This window comes from Eublepharis macularius, chromosome 16 (genome assembly GCF_028583425.1).
Source record: "Eublepharis macularius isolate TG4126 chromosome 16, MPM_Emac_v1.0, whole genome shotgun sequence".
Classification (NCBI taxonomy): domain Eukaryota; kingdom Metazoa; phylum Chordata; class Lepidosauria; order Squamata; family Eublepharidae; genus Eublepharis; species Eublepharis macularius.
The window spans coordinates 8,249,159-8,268,616 of record NC_072805.1 but is presented as its reverse complement, the minus strand read 5'-3'; the positions used below and the strand labels follow the sequence as shown (position 1 = coordinate 8,268,616).

Genomic DNA, 19,458 nt, shown 5'->3' with positions numbered 1-19,458 from the left:
GATTTTCGAATCAGGCCCAGCATACTTGCACTGATTCAGAAATGCCAAATCAAACCTTCCCAAAGCGATTTGGGTCACTTCGGAAAGCTCTGAGGACCTTTCAAACAGCGCAGCTGGCTTCAGCTGACCGACAGGGGAGCTCCCTCCTCCACTATTCAGCTGGATCCAGCCTTGGGTTTTGAATTTAAAGCACTGGAAAGTGGCCTTAAACTTCAGCTGGCAGGTGGAGGAGATGCTTCCACCTCCCAGCTGAAGTGCGGGGAAGCCCTGAAACTGGTGCTTTAAACTTCAGCTGGGAGGTGGGGGATTCCCCCCTACCAGCTGAAGCCCATGGAAGACCCAAAACAGGCACTTAAACTTCAGCTGGGAGGAGGGATTCCCCCCTCCCAGCTGAAGCCACATAAAGCCCTAAAATAGGAGGTTTAAACTTCAGCTTGGGGGGATTCCCCCCTCCCAGCTGAAGCCCTGGAAAGCCCTGAAATGGAGCTTTAAACTTCAGTTGGGGGGGAATTTCTCCCCTTCCAGCTGAAGTGCAGGGAAGCTTCAAAATGCTTTAAACCCCAGCTTCAGCTGTCAGGCAGGGACTTCCCTGCCTGTCCGCTGAAGCAAGCCATGGGGTTTAAAGTGCCCCTTTCCATGCTTCTGGCCAGTGGCATGGAAAGGGAGACTTTAAACCCCAGCTTCAGCTGAAGCAAACCGCAGTGTTTAAAAACCACTGGTGCCACTTATTTCACCCAATGGTAGTGGGAGGAGGAAACCTCCCCCTCCCCCTCCCATCAAGTGAAATAAGCGGTGGGGTGGAAAGTTTGTCTGTGCGCTCTGAATCTTTACGAAGCACACCGAAGCGGGTTAATAAATGATTTCCGAAGCAGTTTGCAGCTTCAGAAACCACTTATTTCTGACTCTTTCCCCCATATTTTTCGACTCTTCTTCCTGCTTTTTTTGTTGTTGTTGCATACTCCTAGTTGCTGTTCTTCTGGGGGGCAGTGTTCGCTGGCGTGCTTGGTTCAGTTTAGCTTAACTTATCTAGTGGTGTTTGGGTGTACTTTTTGGGTATCCTGGGAAGGATTAAGCAAAACTTAATAGGTAGCTTTTAGTGACCAAAGACAGTTTTCCCCCCTTTAACAGGCTTATGTAGGAGTTAAGAGTTCAGGTTCTAGTCACATTCTATAGACTAATAGGCTGCCGATTAGTTACATTCAACTAGGCTTTCCTTGCCTGCCTCTGGCTCCCTTGAGAATCAGGAGAGGCTCTACTAAGTAGTTAGTCCATATACAACCAGCTAACAAGGGTGATACCATGATTATTTCGCTCTTAGTCAATTTCAGGTCCCTAGAAACAAGGCAAGCGAGGCCGGCTTTAGAAGAGAAGTTAAGCTGTTTGATAGTGCAGCGCTACCAGATACCGAAACAGGTCCTTTAAAAAGAGATTTCTGTGTCCATCTCCAGTTTTAGACCCACAAAAAGCATGCTTTCAGAGTAGGTAGGTAGGTTTTAAAACAAAACATTCATTTTTGTCTAGGTGCTTTGGGTGGGTTGGTAATTTAACTGTTTAATAAGGTTAGTTACTAGTTAGCGTAGGTTCCAGGGGGCAGAAAAATGAGTGACAGGAGACCAGAGAGGGATAAGAGTAGAGGGGTGGAGGTGAGGGTTGTGTCTTAACCCCACCTGCGCAGAAGACATCTGCCCCAGTGCAGCTACCATTCACCAGCCTGGCTTGTGGTGAAAGAAAAAGGGTCCACAAGGCCCTCTTTTCTGAGGCAGCTGCAGGAGCACCACCCCCACCACAGGTGTGCCTGAGCCAAGAACTGGCACTGGCCAGGGACCTGCTGCTGAGGCTTCTCTTCCTCTAGCTGTTGAGACCAAGCAGCAGGAGAAGCAGCAGCATGATGAGTCTTTTTGGGTGGGCTTTGTGCTCATCCCAGGGACCTGATCCTTTGTGCTCATCCTAGGGACCTGGAGCATGTTGGAGGAACAACTTTCCCCAGTTTCCTGTGAGGCCAGCAGCAGGCCTTTCAGGGTGAGGCAGGAGGAGAGGATAGTGGAGGAAGAGATTGTGGAAGTGATGACCTCCCACATCTCTACCCCTTCAGCCTCAGCCATCTTCTTCTGCCAATCTTAATGAAACTGGGGGGGGGGTCGCTAGAAGACAGCTGTGGGCCCCCTGAAAATTTGGTGAAATTTGGTCAAAAAATGAGCCCTCCAGGCAGCTGGAAAAACCCAAATTGAGTTTCCTATAAGAAACAATGGCCAAATGTTACCATATTTGCTCTATAATACTGAACCAAACTAGAGAATCAATTTGGTATTCAGGAATATCGGATTTTTTTTCTAGTTCAGTATTACCAAACCAAATTTACTGAATTTTTTTCCTGTGCACACCCTTAGTCTTCAGACCACTAAACAAATGAAAAATACAAATAAAAGTTGCACAAGATCATGTTATTAATCATCAGAGTAGCTTTACCTGCAACAGTATTATGGAAAGACAACATTTGGATGAAAATTTCCTGATCACTGTGCATTTTGGCAAAAACTTCAAAAGATCTTCTCAATGAGAATAACAGCTTTTGTTATCTTTCCCCTATTCATTGGGAAAGCCACCCAAGCTTCATCACAAACTGCTTGAGAAATGTTTCTCAGTTGTTCTATCTACATCCACACATACATACACATAATTTCTATACTGCTAATTAGTGGTTGTTAGGATCGCAAGGCTGAGCCTGGCAACTAGCAGGAGGACTGGGAATGGGGACATGGCAGGGGTGCAACATCAGCTGCATTGCTACATCATTTTGGGGGGAAACTTGGATGAGACATAAGGTAGCTCTAGGAATTGGTAGAAACTCTGTAGTTTTGCCATGGAGTGTCTGGCAAAACCACAGAGTTTCTACCAATTCCTAGAGCTACCCTGTATTACTGTTGGATTTTTCTGGAAGTAGTGTAATGAAACAGCTTATGTTACTGCTTTTTCCCCCCTCCCACCAAGGCTCTAAGTGACAGCGTTATCCGGTATGACTGCCGGTAGGAGAAATGGCATCTCTAGCGGTGTCCATTTTCCCCTAACAAAGTACTTAAAACAAAATGTAAAGAATGTATGTTGAGAAAAAAAGTAATAAAATCGAAGACAGATGTTTCAAATATCAACTACTCATGCTACACAGTAAACACTATTTTGAATGGAGGGAAGTTTCAAAAGCAGTCTGTGATAGAACAGAGATTTGATGGGCGGGGGGGCGGAAAGAAGCACAAGCCACTGGGACAGTCTACATAGCTATTTGGACTGTGGTCAGGATATACATGCTTTTGTGGAGAAGCAGTGCAGTTACCTGAGCAATAAGGAGTTCTTCACATTTATGTGCTTGTTTCTCCACTGCAGATACATACTGTTTTTCAACAGCTTCCTCCCGCTGCTGGACCGTGCACTGCAGTAAGGCCTGAAACACACAATACAGCAATCTAGTATAAATGGAGAAGACACTCTGCCTGCTACTAGAAATACTTTTTTCTGACACATTTTCTATTAAGCAACACTGGTATGCAACTGTAATTTAATATCAAAGTATACCCATGCGTCAGATAGATGAAACATCTAAGACAAATATTAATTTATTATCATTTGTTTTATTTTTCTGTAACCAGAATTGCTCTGATGGTCCGCATGTTTCTCTACAGAATTGTCTGTATAAGAGACCTATAAGAAACAGGGAAGGTGAGCAGTACTGTGAAACATATCCAGTTCAGTTGGACCACACAAGATGAAAGGCATAGGAAAGCCACTGGGGAAGGGGGGCGGCAGAAGCCAGACATATTTCACTGGCTGACAAAGCTCCACATCCTCTCAGCACACAGTTAGATCCCCAGGGCCAAGCATGATCTTCACAACCACAAGTCAAGTAAAAGCAGATGGAAATTATGACTTATTTGAAAATATAGAACCAGTGCCCCCAAAATAGCTCTTGCTCCCTTGAAGAGACTGGGAATGAGAAGTGTGAAAAGTGTATGTGCAGGGAGTGTTACACAACAATGCAATACCAAAATGCAGATATAATTGTAATTGTAATGGAGTGTGGAGGGGCGGGGGGGAAGAGATCCTATGCTGAAAGAAATTAAAAGAGAAACCAAATTAATATTGTATCCACCCTTTCTATATTTCCTTTCCTTTCTATATTTACCTTCTACATTAACCAAATTATCTTATTCTTCCATTATTGGCATTGTGTGATCTTCATTTCTTTATATATCATGAGGACGTGCTATATACTCACTACAGATATAACACTATGCATAAAGATACAGTTTTTTAAAACAAATCTGAGTACTGAACTGTTTACGATTAAAATTATGCTAAAAGCAACTTCCTTTATACAAAACAGAACTTTGGCATGCGTGGGCAAGCAAGTCAAGTATTCCAAACCTCTTAAAATAGATTTTTTATTTTGAAAAATAATAGACATGCTTGATGGGAAGCGTTAAGCAAGATGCTGCCTATATGCAAAAAGTCTGGAACAGAAATTTTGTTTTTGAACTAATCATCAGCATTTTCCATTTGTGTGGTATTGCAAATGTTGTACTACAAATGCAGAAATCTTAGAAGTCTTGCAACCCATCAGCAATTAAACTAAGCTGTGAAACCCTGAGTGTGCTATCCTACAAAGCTGTACTTAATTTTGGAGAAGGAATTAACATAGTTTTACAAATATTAACATTCTTAGAAAAGACATGGCTAATATAATGCAGTAACAAATTTAAAAAGCCAATTAACAGTAGAAAAACAGTAATTGTCACTACAACAATTAAACAAGTCACACAAAATCAATTTCTTATGTCATTGCTTAGCCATACAAAATCAATGAAGCCTTTACAAAACCCAAAACATTTCCAACCCTGACTTATGTGCATGTGCATAATGCCTGTGTATGTGCACATAAGTACATACATACATAAACTTTATTGCATTAACTCATAGCCTTTGCAAATGACACCAGGAGAAAACTGCAATCTTAATACCAATTAAAACCCTTAAAATGTCCGTTTAAAATTAAAATATATAATTAAAATCACAGCAACAAAACAGAAAATTAGAGGCAACTTGCTGTTCCTATATTAACACATGGAACCCAGCATAGTACTTACAGTTTATCCATCAACCACATTATAGATGGTCTTGATAGTCTTTATCATCCAAGTGATACACTTTGTTATTTGTGATATTACCCATTTATTCTTTATCAGCAAGCAATATTCCTTGCTTGACAATATTGTTTGACAGTAAGTCTGTTCTGGTCCCACCTCGCTGGATATCATGGTAAAATATTCCCAAGATACTGTTCATGTTCTAGTACAAATCTTGGGCACTGGAAAACAACATGGGCTAGTTCTTCAATAGATTTCTGGTCACAGGGGCAGACACGTTCATTATAACAACCTCTTAACATTGCCAGTTGTAAAATATCCAAACACGTTTTGGTGAAATTTAATAGATTAGTAAAATAAGATGGGAGGGATTAAAGGGAAGAGTGCAAGCAGCCTACAGAGAAAAGCTGTTCTCAAGAGTACCCAATAATGTAGCATCCACCAGAACAATTATATCCAACAGTCTTTTTCTTATTGTTTTGCTGCAAAAGGGAGGTGGTGAGCTCCCCCTCAGTGGCAGTTTTCAAGAAGAGGCTGGATGAATACTTGTCAGAGATGCTTTAGGCTGATCCTGCACTGGGCAGGGGGTTGGACTAGAAGGTCTGTATGGCCCCTTCCAACTCTGTGATTCTATGATTCTATGAAGTCTCCTTAAATAATCTTCTGAAAATCCAAACTTGGCTATTAGATTTAGTATTTGACTTCGCCATGAGTTAGCTTTCACTTCCTCACAAGCCAAAGTTAAAAAACCTGAACTAGAATTTTCAACCAAAAGTTAATAGCAGCTTTATGGACTGAGGACAGTATTGGAAGCAAAGCCAGACTATAACTGCTGATGCTGAGTAAGGAATAACATGCAAGCAAATTTATTTTAAATAACTTCTAATGGCTGTAAATTTCCAAAGCCAAAATTGGCCCCAAGCAAAGCATGGTGTCAGGTCTATTACCCACAGTCCCTCCATCTTCCCTTCATTTGCAATCACCCTCTGTATGTGTGTGTGTGTGCGTAGTTTCTCACACAAGCCGTCCAGCTCCTGGAAAGACAGCACGCTTATCTCGGATGGCTCGCCACAGAGGCCTTGAGACGGTTCCTTCCTATTCTCCCACTGACTATGCCCAGCTGGTTGGGCACTGGGGGGGGGGCTCACAGGGCGGGACTGGAACTTTGTAGCAAGCATCCCATACATCATTCTCAGCAAGAGTTCTGTGTACAGCCAGACGCTTTTAATTGCTTCTGTGTAATCTACGGACGTTGTGAGCCGCCTCGCTGCCAGGTCTACCGGGCCCACCCTCCGCCATCCTTGCCCGGTCCCTGCTGGGGGCTGGAAGGAAAAGGGGGGGCTCCCTCCGCCTCAGACCGGCAGGGGCGGAGGTTGCAACACCTGAGCCCGCCTCCTGCCTGCTTGGCTGTGACTCGTCACGCCTTCTCTCTTGGCCTCCATCACGCCAGCCGTCTCCTCCTCGGCATCCCCAGGAGCCCTCCCTTTATAGCCATCTGAAGGCTCTACCTCCTCCTCCCGTCCCCAATCCCCGTCGGCCCTGCTCTGAGCCTCATCTCCTCCCTTCGCTCCACCTGTGCGGCCCCCCTCCCATTGCCCAGGAACCTGCCCCGTCACCTTGGGGAACTCCCACCTTCCCCCGCCCGTCGCCAATGGGAAGCCGCTCCTTCCCTGGCTCATTGTCTGGCCCCTCCTTCCAGGGTGTTGCCCACAGCTGCGCTCAGGCCTGGCCCGGCGCCAGCCCTGCCGGCTTCTCCCGGGCGGGCTTGGGCCACTGGCACGCTGGCTGCGCTCAGGCCGCTGCAAGGCCCAGTTCGTCCCTCAGCCGCGGCAGCGCCGCCGTGCTGCTCCGCGGCTGGGCGGTTCTCGGTGGCGATGGTCGTGGCAGCGGCGGCGTGGTCGGCTGAACCTGCCGCTGCCCGGGGCTTTCCTGCTGCCTCCCGGCCAGCTGTGGGCCCGGCTCTCCTCTGCTGCCCTCCCCCACCCCATCCTGGGGCTAGGTAAGGCTGGGGGTGCTGTTGGGTGCTGGGGCTGCGCCTGGGTCGAGTGGAGCGGGGGGGGAGTGGCTCCAAGTCCGGGGCCACTGCGGCTGGCTCCGGACACCCCCCGGGTCCCAGCTGCAGCTGGGGGACAGTCTCGTGGATCCGGGACATGTAGTCCGCATTCGCATGGGCCCCTCCCGGTCGGTGGCGCAGTATGAAGCTGAAAAGAAGCAGAGAGAGGTACCATCTGAGGACCCGGGCATTATGGTCCTTCATCCGAGCCATCCAGAGGAGGGGGGCGTGGTCAGTGACGAGGGTGAAGTTGTTGTTCATGAGGTAGAATTGCAAGGCCCCCACTGCCCACTTTACTGCCAAGGCCTCCTTCTCCACCATGGCGTACTTGGCCTCTGCTGGCTGCAGCTTGCGACTGATGAAGAGGACGGGGTATTCCTGGCCCTCCGCTTCTTGGGAGAGGACGGCTCCTAAGCCGGAGTCGGAGGCATCCGTCTGGATGATGAAAGGTCACTCGAAGTACGGGTTGCGGAGCACCGGGGCATGCAAGAGTGCCCTGCGCAGGGCTTCAAAGGCCTGCTCTCTCTGTGCCGTCCATCGGATGGTTCGCGGCTGATCTTTACGCAGGCAGTTGGACAGGGGACTGGCCTGGCTCGCGAAGTGGGGGACAAACTTACTGTAGTACCTCACTAGTCCCAAGAAGCGCCTCATCTGCCGCTTGGTCTGGGGTTGTGGACTCTGCTCTAGGGTGGTCACCTTCTCCGGGATGGGACAGAGCTCTCCTTGCCCCAACCGGTACCCCAAGTACGTCAGCTTTTGGAACCCTACCTGGCTCTTCTGTGGGTTGGCCCGCAGCCCCGCTTCCTCTAAGGCCTGGAGGACGGTATGCAGATGGGTCATGGGCGTCTCCCAGTCGGGGCTAAAGATGATTATATCGTCAATGTAGGCCCGGGTGAAGCCTTGGCAGTGGGCCAACACCTGGTCAATGAGCCGCTGGAAGGTGGCCGCCGCCCTGTGCAGCACAAAGGGCAGCACCTGGAACTGGAATAGCCCCTGGGGCATGGCAAAGGCCGTCTTTTCCTTGTTGCCGGGCGCCATGGGCACAATTGGTTGATTAGGATGTCGGCCCGGGGCATGGGATAAGCATCGAAGATGGCTATGCTTTTCACTTGCCGGTAGTCTACACAAAACCTGACTGACCCGTCCGGCCCGCTGGGCCTCTGACAGCCGGCTATCGAGCTGTGGGCGCTCCCCCAGGGGGGCCGTGCTGCTCCAGGGGAGGTCCCCTTCCGGGAGGTCCAGGGGCTCCTCGGCCAGGCCGCACTGCCTAGGTAGGGGTTCTTGCCAGGCTTTGAGGTCGTTGATATGCAGTCGCTTCTTGTGTCAGGGAAGGGGTCCGCATTGCACTTCATAAGATAGTGGTCCCAAAACCTTGGTGACCATAAAGGGACCGCGCCACTGATCGCCCGGGCCCGGGGCCATCACCCTCTGGTTGACCAGCACCCAGTCCCCAGTCTGCATCTAGCGGGACCGGGCCTTCTTGTCATAATACCGTTTTTGGGAGTCTTGGGCCCGCGCCAGGTGGCACTGGGCTTCCTCCCTTGCCGTCGTCAGTCGGTTCTGTAATTCCTGGACGTAGGTGGGGGCGGGTTGGGGGTCCCGTCCCTCTGGCGGACCCCAGTTTTCCTCTACCAGCTGCAAGATCCCCCGTGGCCTCCTCCCATACACCAGCTCCAACAGGGCTAACCCCGTGGAGCCCTGGGGGGTCTCCCTGACAGCGAACAACAGGGGGTCCAGGTACAGGTCCCATTGGTTCGGGCGGTCGTGGGCTAGCTTCTGGAGCATCCCCTTGAGGGTTTGGTTGAATCTTTCTACCAACCCATCCATCTGGGGGTGGTAGACGCTGGTAAAGATATGCAGTACCTGCAGGGCCTGGCATAGCTGTTTTGTCAAGTGGGCCATGAACGGCTTTCCACAGTCGGAGAGAATTTCCCGGGGGAGTCCCACGTGGGCGAAGAACCGCATCAGGGCTCGAGTCACGCCCGATGCCTTCATGTTGCTCAAGGGTATGGCTTCCGGGTAACGAGTGGCGTAATCCATTAGCACGAGGATGTACCGGGCACCCTAGGGTGTCCGAGGGAGGGGCCCCACAAAATCCATCGCGATCCGTTTCAATGGGCCTTGAATTACTGGCAGGGGTGCCAAGGATGCACAGGGAGGCTTCCTTGAGAAGAGGCGTTGGCACAGTGGGCAGGAGCGACAATATTGCCTCGCATCCTTCTCCACCGCCGGCCAGAAGAATTGGGCCAGTACCCAGGCGGTCGTCCCCAGGACGCCCTGGTGTCTGGCCCAGGGGTGGTCATGGGCGGCCCTCAGGACATTCGGCCTAAACTCGGTGGGGACCAACAGTTGCTGCCCTTCACCTGTTGGGTTCTTTATTAGGCGTTACCACAGCCCCCTCTCCTGGATGATCCTCGGCAGCCTGCCCGGGCCAGCTCCTGGGGTTCGATGGCCATCACATTCTCCCACAGAGCGGTGGCCTCCTTCAGGGTGGCGGGCTTGCTATAGGCCACCCAGTTCCGTGCCCTTGGGGGGATCACTTGCAACAGCTTCTCCATTATCACAAGATCCACGACCAGTCTTCTGATACACGATGGCCCAGAACTTCTGTCGGTATGTCTCTGGGGTAATCTTGTACAGGTCGAGGACGGCCTCCTTCAACCAGTCATAGTCTGCGCTCTCCTCCTTGGGGAGCGCCTTCAGGGCCACCTGCACCTCGCCTGTCAGGTAGGGCCTCACTATGAAGGCCCACTGCCCCCGAGGCCACTGGGCCGCCTCCGCCGTCCTTTCAAATGCGTCGAGGTAGGCATCCATGTTGTCCTCGGGCCCAGCTTGGCCAGGTGAAAGGGGGCCCCCGACCATCTCCCCGAGGCCCTGCCGGGGCCTGGCCCACTCCAGCTCCTCCACCTTGAGAAGCTCCCAGGACTTGCCGCAGATCTCGCATCATCGCCGCTTGGGCGGGCCAGGGCTACCTGAGCATCCCGCTGCTGTTGGGTGACTTCCTTTAGTAACTGTCCCTGATGCTCTGTCAGCCACTGGCTGAATTGGGTTAGGTCCATGCTGGTCGGCTGGCCCCCTCTAGGAGGGGTGGGCTGCCCGCCTGGAGCCGGTAATGTCGAGGCGCGCAGTAATGTCCGGTGACTTGTCCAGCTGGTGGGGATGGGAAGGTGAGGGGGTGGGCGGCTCACAGACAGACCAGGGCCTAAAATTCTCCACCACATTGTGAGCCGCCTCGCTGCCGGGTCCGCCTGGCCCACCCTCCGCTGTCTTTCCCCGGTCCCTGCTGGGGGCTGGAAGGAAAAGGGGGGGCTCCCTCCACCTCAGACTGGCAGGGGCAGAGGTTGCAACACCTGAGCCCACCTCCTGCCTGCTTGGCTGTGACTCGTCATGCCCTCTCTCTTGGCCTCCATCACGCCAGCCGTCTCCTCCTCGGCATCCCCGGGAGCCCTCCCTTTATAGCCCTCTAACGGCTCTGCCTCCTCCTCCCGTCCCCAATCCCCGTTGGCCCTGCTCTGAGCCTCATCTCCTCCCTTCCCTCCACCTGTGCGGCCCCCCTTCCATTGCCCAGGAGCCTGCCCTTCACCTTGGGGGACTCCTGCCTCCCCCCTCCCATCGCCAATGGGAAGCTGCTCTTTCCCTGGCTCATTGTCTGGCCCCTCCTTCCAGGGTGTTGCTTGCGGCCGCGCTTGGGCCTGGCCGGCGTCAGCCCCGCTGGCTTCTCCCAGGTGGGCTCGGGCCGCTCCAAGGTCCAGCTCGGGCCGCGGCTGTGGCAGCACCGCCGCGCCGGTCTGCAGCTGGGCGGTTCTCGGCGGCGATAGTTGCAGCAGTGCGGTCGGCTGAGCCCGGGGCCTTCCTGCTGCCTCCCAGCTGGCCTGTCGGCCCGGCTCTCCTCCATTGCCCTCCCCCGCCCCATCCCTGGGCCAGGTAAGGCTGGGGGTGCTGTAAGGTGCTGGGGCTGCGCCTGGGTCGGGGGGAGCGGGGGGGAGCGACTTGTAAGTCTACAAAGGCTGCGTATAAGGGTACCCTATATAATAACCATTTGTATTTTATTTCACGTTTCCTCAGAAGAGCTGCAAACCTTTTATATTTAAATCTTCTTTTCCGAGCTAAAAATGGAACGTCCTTCAATATCTTAACCTTATTGCCCAGAAAGTCCAAGTCCGCATTGTATGAATTATATAGGATGGTGTCCCGAACCTTCTTAGATGAAAAATCAATAATAATCTCGCGAGGCAGCTGACGCTTCATTGCATATTTTGAAGAAGCCTGACGGACTTCCAAAATGGCGCTTTTAAACTCTTCTTTAGTTGCCTTCGCGGGTATCGCCAAAAGTTCCGATGCCAGATCCTTTAAATTCTCATTTTCCTCCTCCTCCACATTCTGGAGACGCAATATTGTCTGAGCACGATCCACTTGCAACCCGATCAGTTGGTTCTCCAACAGCTTTAGTTCTTTGTTTGTTGCCCTCATGAGTGCTGAGTTTTCCCGAGCAGACTTTTCCGCCCCCACCACTGCTTCCTTAATGGTTTTCACTTCACTCTCAATTAAGCCAACCCTTTGATCAGTTTCATTTAACTTGTCAACAAAGGGCTTTATGGCTTCGACGACCGACCGCTTTACTAGCTCCTCAAGAGACTCTCCTTTCCCCTGCAAAGCAGCCGAGATGGATTTGCCCATAGCGGGGCTCTGCTTTTTCGTCGCCATCTTAGGGGGGGGGGAATCTGCCAGCCAAGTTTCGAAACTCAGTGAGGGGGAAGAAATCCGAGCCTTCTTAGCTTCAAATCCCACCAATCCTTCGCATACGCTTGTAGTAACAGAAGGGATTTGCTACTTACAGGTTTTCACCTTAAATCTGCTTTTTGCCATTCTCCATGTCCTGGCGGCACGCGATGTGCTGCGCAGGTCTGCCGGCCTCCATAGGAGCAAACGGGCAATTTACCCCCCGCATCGACTTCGGGGGGTTCTTCCCGTCGTGTTCCGGACCCTGACACCCTGACTGGGAGTCTTGGGGGCTAACTTTCGCAGGTCAGCTGCCCGGTCAGGCTGCTCGGGCGCTTCCTCCCGGACCTGCGGAGAGGAGCGTCCGAAATGGCCGAGAAAACGAAAACGAATCGCGAGAAGGTGGGGAATTTTAATGTAAATATCGTAGATTGGATTTTTTGTATTTTTAATAGTCTGGATTCTAATGTATTTTTGTGTATTTCTACCGATACTCTGGTTTTAATATAGAGATTTGTGTCTCTATATTAGAGACTATTTATCTATCTCCTTTTGTCTCCTGGGCTTGTTCCCTGCACCTTTCCCCCCTGCTGGCCAGGTGAAGGGGGGGCGGAGTCTACAAGCAGGGGATCCCCCACCCCCACTGGGAGACTAGCAGCCCTACACTGGAGCCTTATGATCAAAATATAATGCAGCATGAAAGGCTGCTGTGAAGAGGGAGAAATCAGGCAGCATTATCTGTCCTCGTTATTCCACTGGTAGGGTTTCTGCTGCTCTGTTAGTGCAAAAGTCATGTTCCCCAATTCCCATGACCCCAAGCATCAGATTCAGGGAGGTCTCAGGAGGCTGTTAAGGTGGGAAAGACCCACAATGCACAGCAGATTATCTCCTCTACAACAAACAGCACTATTTCCCTCTATTGCTTATACTGAAGCTGAGTGTGGTTTGCATCTATACTCTTAATAAAAATAATGTTTATTTTTCTAATTTCTGTGATTGTCCTGAATCTTGTTTTCTGAATTCATAATTTTATCATGTCACTGTACACTGACATTGCTGGGTATTTTAACATTCTCTTTTTTCTAAAAACATTTCAGGAAGACACTGGGTTCTCCTTTAGCTCAGGAAATAAGGTGTTGTAAAAAGGGAAATAGCATATTCTCACAAAGCAAACCACACAATCCCAACTGTTCTTTTACATATACTTTTTAAACCAGGCAACAACGGTTTGCTCTTGAAGTGAAACTTCGGCTTGCCTATCCTACAGAGGGATGTCCACTGCCTTCAGTCATATTGCGAAGCCCCATATTTCTACTTGTAACAATGGTAAGCTTTCATTTTTATGGAATATGGCTTATTTCCAAATGGGTACACTTAAGGCCATCAAAGCATAATCCTAATTTTACGGAAACACCAATTTGACATTCAAAATAGAACTGTCAAGATAGATAACCCTGTTCATTCATTCTCACACAGCAATATGATTCTTGAGAGTATGGTGGCTAATATTAAATAAAGTATTTGAGAATATTCTGAAAAATCATAATAATGCAATTCAAAATAACAGATAATCTAGAACAATGGCTTGATTTATATCCTGTTTTGTAATACAAGACTTCCTTCTTCCAAGATTCTTAGTCTCCATTTTATTATAAGCAGACAAGAAAAGAGCTAAGATAAAAAGGAACATTTAATGTCCAAACTGACGGAGAATGACTAAACTTGGCTCAGGAGGTGGCTCTTAAATTTCCAACTTGGCACCACCTTCAATAACTTTGCTGGCTAATCAAAGATAAAATTTGGCCAAATTTTAAATCTCATACTAAAATGTATTGCTACATACTAGTTTATAGATCAGGAAAAGAAACTGATAGTTTGATTTGTTGTGTGAGTTTTCTCCTCTGATCAACATGCCAACGTTATTATGAGTTAGGCAGAAAATGCAATTATATTTAGTCTCAAAGGAGGGGGAAAACTCCAAACAGAACCAAACCAACTATCTGGAAAGTATTTTATTTCTTTTGCCATATTCTAATATCTCTCAAGGCTTGTTACTTGCATTCAGCTGTTCCACAAACATTACATTTTGAGACACAAACTTATGGAGACCATTACAATCAGCTCCATGTCCAGGGTCGTATCTTATGTAGTGCTAAAAATGTATCATGGTCTGGCTGAACGCTAACATTCCACTCTTGTGGTTCTCGCTGTTAACTGGTGCAAGCCAAGTTGAAGAGTTATATGGAGCTTTCATGTTTTTCAAGAAGCATTTCTCCAAAATTAAGGTCTTCACAAAAAATTTAGTGTTCACAGAGATATGGGTACGTTACTTAACAAGGGGTACCTTATAAGACGTCATTTCCCTCCTCAGTCTGATATCCTCCTGCCCTAAGATCCTTATTCTTCATGACAACAGGGGAGCAAGACTACTTTAGCACATCCATGGAAGTCTCATACCCATGCCTTTTAACTTCTCCACATCAGCAACCTTTGCACAAAAGGAACAGACTCAAACCTTGACAGCCAACAGCATGCTGCAACAAACTTCTGCCTTTCAGGGGTATAATCGTATATGTGACAGTATGCAGTACACTATCTTCATCTGGCATCCCAAACTCTCTTTCATGATCACATGAAATGGTGCTTAATAGAGCCACAGGTATCATGAGAACTGTTACAGCATAGTGGTTAAGTGGCCGGGCTCTAAGCCAGCACACTGCTGGTCTGACTCCCACTACTGTCGTCATGAACTCTGCAGGTGGCCTTGCGTAAGCCACTCCTCCCAGCCCAGCTCCCCAGCCGTATTGTGGGGATAACAATAATACTGACTTTGTTTACTGCTCTGAGTGTCGCACTAACGTGTCCAGAAAAGCAGTATATAAGAATATAGTTATGGCTGCTGTTGTTGTTATTGTTATTATTATGATATTTCTAAATGTCATTGGTGCTGTCATTATACTACAACAACAGCTGAATCCTCCACCAGCCCAATGGTGGCCTAAACAGCTAAAAAGAACCTCTATGTTCAGAAGCAGTATGCCTCTAAGTAGTAGATCCTGGGGACAAATGAGAGGGGAAGTTATAAAACACACAATGTTTAGTGAGCTCCCAGAGATGTTTGGCTGGCTGGTATTGCTGGGTGAATTCTTGAGGCACCTGGCCCTGGACTTACCTGGGACCACCTTTGCAGTCCCGCAGGGTGGGGGAGCAAAACACATGGCGGTCACCATCTGCTCAGTGGTTTCCTGGTGTCTCAGCAGGGCTGCAGGCTCAGTCCCAGGGTCAAATCACTTGCCAGCCAATCAGCGGCTGGCTGACCAGCCTGTGGGGTGGAGCTGCAGTCAGCAGACCTTGAGGTCTAAGTCTGCCCTCTTGTCCCTTTGCTGGGGTCAAACAGTGGAGCTTGCAGGGCACCAAGCATTCTGCTCCCAAACTGGCTACAAGAAAGAGCCAAGGGAAGGAGCAGAAGAGCTGGCACAGTATCACTGATGGTTGCTGGGTACCAGCATGGATGAGAAGGAAAGTGGTAGCCCTGGCTTCGTGTGGATAAGGTGGTGGCCTCAGACTTGTACAGATAAGAAGGCGACAGCAGATTGGTGCCACACCTAGGAAGAGCAAGAGTTCACGGCACAAAGCTGGGAATTTGGGCTGGGACTACATGGCACACAACGCTAGTGTGGTCTTTCCAGGGTTGTAGCTTGGATTGCCCAAGCTGCTATAGTTTAAAAGGAAAAAGAAAAAAAAACAAGAGAAAGAAACAGTTACAGAGAAACAGAGGGTGATGGCCGGGCTGGCAGACTGGGGTCTAGGAGAGTTGGGCTTGTTTCCTCGCTATGCCTTAGAAGTAGGCAGGGGCTGTGGCTCTGCAGCAGAGCATTTGGTCGGTATGCAGAAAGTGCTAGGTTCAATCACCATCTCCAGTTACGGAATCTGGCAATAGCTGATGTGAATGATCTCCGACGATGATTCCGGGGAGCAGCTGCCAGTTTAAGTAGACAATACTTTTAAGGAGACCAACTGACTGATTCAGTATCAGAAAGTTTCTAGGGTATTCTATCACCTTTTGTGAACTCAGGCCAATGATGGGTTCTCAGGTCAACCCTTCTCCACCATCCTCAGCAGGAATTGCATGGGATCCACCCCCCTGCTACATCTTCACCTTCCCATTTGGGGTTGGTTAGGGCTCCTCATTGAGCCATGTTAGCTTTGGGGCTTTGGTTGTCACTGCTGCCCTGTGCCTGCAGCTGGCCTTAGGATGTGTCATGCAACCAGAGAGGGAAGATGGAAGGGAGGGCTGCATGGGGTTCACTCAATAGGCCAGTCAACACAGGCTCCCTCTGGGATGGCCCTCCCTCTGCGCTGTGGGGGTCTGGTCAACCTTGCCAAGCAAATTCCATGGAGAGTGTATGGGCAGGGAAGGGAGCAGCTGCCCTCTACAGAGTCTTCTTAGGCCCTGGAGCTGATCTCAGGGAGAGTGGTGCCACTTGGGGTCTCCAAACCTGGTCTAGCTGCAGAACTGGTCATTCCAGTGCCTATGGAGGGCACTCATTCAGCAAGGGACAGGCTGCCAGGGGCAGAAAGTCCCCTGGGGGTGGCAAGTTCAGTTACCTGCCAGCAGTTGAGAAGACCCACCAATAAGGAGTACTAAGGCTGACTAAACGAAAGCTGACAAGACCTATAGGAAGTGTTGGAGAGTATCTCACTGGAGGTTGGACTCAGACAGAAAGTAGAAAACAAATTCTGTAGTAAACAAAAGGAAGTGTATTACTTGGATTGAAACTCTCCCTGTTTGGTGTAGTGGTTAAAAGCGGCAGGACTCTAACCTGGAGAACCAGATTTGATTCCCCACTCCTCTACTGGAAGCCAGCTGGGTGACCTTGGGTCAATCACAGTTCTCGCAGAGCTCTCAGCCTCACCCACCTCAAAGGGTGATTGTCCTGAGGATAATAATAACATTATTTATAAACTGCTCTGAATGGGCATTAAGTTTTCCTAAAGGGCAATATATGAATCAAATGTTATTATTATATTCACAATAGGTAAGACTTCCAGCAAAAGAGTCAGCGTGGTCCACTGGTTAGTGTTGGGCTAGGATTTGGGAGACCCAGGTTTGAATCCCCATCTTGCCATGGAAGCTCAGTGGGTGACTCTGGGCCAGTCACACACTATCAGCCTAACCAATCTCACATGGTTGTTGTGGGAATAAAATGGAGGAGAAGCAGGGCTTTTTTTTCAGCTGGAACAGTGTTCTGGCACCTCTTAAAAATATCCACGTGACTGGGTGGGTATTTGGGCCTGAAATAGCCAGGATCTTGCTGCTGCTGGGTGGGGAAGTGCTCAACTATGTGGCAGCCTCCTGTTCCAGGCCGATTCGGGCCCAATCTGGACCTTTTGGGGCCCACTTTGGCTATTTTGGGCCCATTTCGGGCCCAAAATGGCCAGGATTGGGCTGCTTTCAGGTGGGAGAGAGTCTGCCCCATGTGGCAGCAGCATGTTCCAGGCTGATTCAGGCCCGTTTCGGCCCAATTTGGGCCTGAAATGGCCAGGATTGGGCCTCTGCCAGGCGGGGATGGGTTCCCCCATGTGGCAGCGGTCCATTCCAGGCTGATTTCAGCCTGATCCTGGCCATTTCAGCCATTGTGGACCCATTTTGGCCCAACAGGGGCTCAAAGCGACCAGAATAGGGCTGCTGTCGGGCAGGGGAGGATTCCTCCGCCCAGCAGTAGCATGTTACAAGCCAATTTGGGCCAAATCTTGGCCATTTTGGCCCCATTTTGGCCATTATGGACCTGTTTCAGCCCAATTCGGGCCCAAAACGGCCAGGCTCTGACAGCAGCCCATTCCAGGCTGTTTCAGGCCCAATCTGGACTGTTCGGGGCCATTTTGGGCCTGTGGGCCCGAAAAGGCCAGGTTCTGCTGCGCAGCAAAGGCCTATTTCATGTAAATTCGGACCTGATCCTGCACAATTTGTGCCCAAAACAGCCAGGATCGGGCCGCTGCTAGGCAGGGGAGACCTCTCCCACATGGCAGCGGCATGTTCCAGGCTGATTTGGGCCTGAATCAGGCTCCCTGTGGAGCATGGGAGCACTCCCGGGGTGGCCACGGCCTGAATGATGACATCACTTCCCAGTGAGTTCCACCACCTCTTTTCCCAGAAAAAAAGTCCTGGTGGAAGAGAATGATGGAAGGTGCTTTGGGTCCCCACTGGAGAAAAAGGCAAGTACAAATGAAGTAAGTAATGTTTGTACAGTAAGCTAAACTATATAATACTGAAAATACAGAACCTTTAATAATGTATTTTAAAACACATCATAGTAGAAATTTTCATGATATACATTTTGAGTACAAAAAGCCTTGCGTTAAAAAATACTTCAACCCACACTAAAAGAAAGAGTATTTCACAGGAACTTTTTTTGGCACTCCCCCAAATGTCTCAGTTTTTGTCAGAAAAAATTGGAAAAAAGTTCCCAGAAAAAAATGGAGAAAACATCTTCCCCTTGAATTTTTCTAGGTTCCTCCCCCCCCCCCCCCAGGCCTTCATGTCCCTAGCATTCCTTAAAGCCCAGTAGATAAAGCTACGTTGGTATTTTGCTTTAAAAAGATCTATAATTATGTTATGAATCTAGACTTCTATAGGCCAGAGTACTTCTATATTTTGCAGTGTTTAGCACTGTTGCATTAAAACGTTTTGAGGCAACCTGCAATGACATGGATCCAGCTGAAACCAAGTCCATCTGACAGTCAACAGGCTGACACGTGTTGGGACAGGAAGCACCTTCTATTTGCTGAATGAAGAAGCTGGAATAACCTCAAAAGCTCATTCAAGAAAAACAAGCCTAAAAAACGTCTTAGCCTCCACCAAAAGAGAGAGAGAGAGAGAGAGAGAATTCAAACTTGGCAATATTCTGAAATCTTACACTCACTTTTTTATTTTTAGAAAGGACATATTGAATATACAGTCAGAAAACCCCTCCACAAAGAATAGAAAAAATGTTTGTCCATACCGACTTATTTTAAAAGTAATATTCTAAGAACAATCCTAAACGTTGAGGAAGTAGATGTATTAATTTTAATTGTTTTCATGAAAGAACAAAATATATTCACATAAAACACTAGCACACCTAGAACAGAATATATACACCAAAAATACTCTTTTCAGTTAGAGCAGTGATAATAGCCACAACATGCTCTTTGACACAACAACGACTACTACTGCACTTATATAGCCCTCTTCTAGACAGATTAGTGCCCCACTCCAAGCAGTGAACAAGGTCAGTGTTATTATTACCCCCACAATACAGCTGCAGAGCTGGGGCTAAGAGGAGTAGTTTACTCAAGGCCACTTGCTGAGCTCATGGCAATAGCAGGAAAAGCAGGAATAAAACTAGCAGAATGCTGATTTGCATCCCAACCACTATGCTATAGCAGCTCTTACAAACCTGTGGCTCTACTGAACACCATTCCATGTTTCCAGAAAGTGGGAAAGGCCATCTCCTGATATGGCTTGTGGTTGACAAGTAGGTCACACCTTGGAAAAAATGCTGCCCAAAG

The 19,458-nt window shown here is 49.0% G+C and overlaps 1 protein-coding gene across 6 annotated transcripts in view; it reads right to left on the bottom strand.

The window, feature by feature from the left end:
* Nucleotides 1–19,458, bottom strand: part of CCDC91 (coiled-coil domain containing 91) — a 279,810-nt gene that overhangs the window by 155,734 nt on the left and 104,618 nt on the right. For 5 of the 6 annotated variants that reach the window (XM_055000772.1, XM_055000775.1, XM_055000776.1 and 2 more), the window contains one exon: nucleotides 3,329–3,436. The exons of the other annotated variant lie outside the window; for it this stretch is intronic. In XM_055000772.1, coding sequence (XP_054856747.1) covers nucleotides 3,329–3,436 — 108 coding nt within the window. The remainder of the gene's footprint in view (nucleotides 1–3,328; nucleotides 3,437–19,458) is intronic. 6 annotated transcript variants of the gene reach the window in all.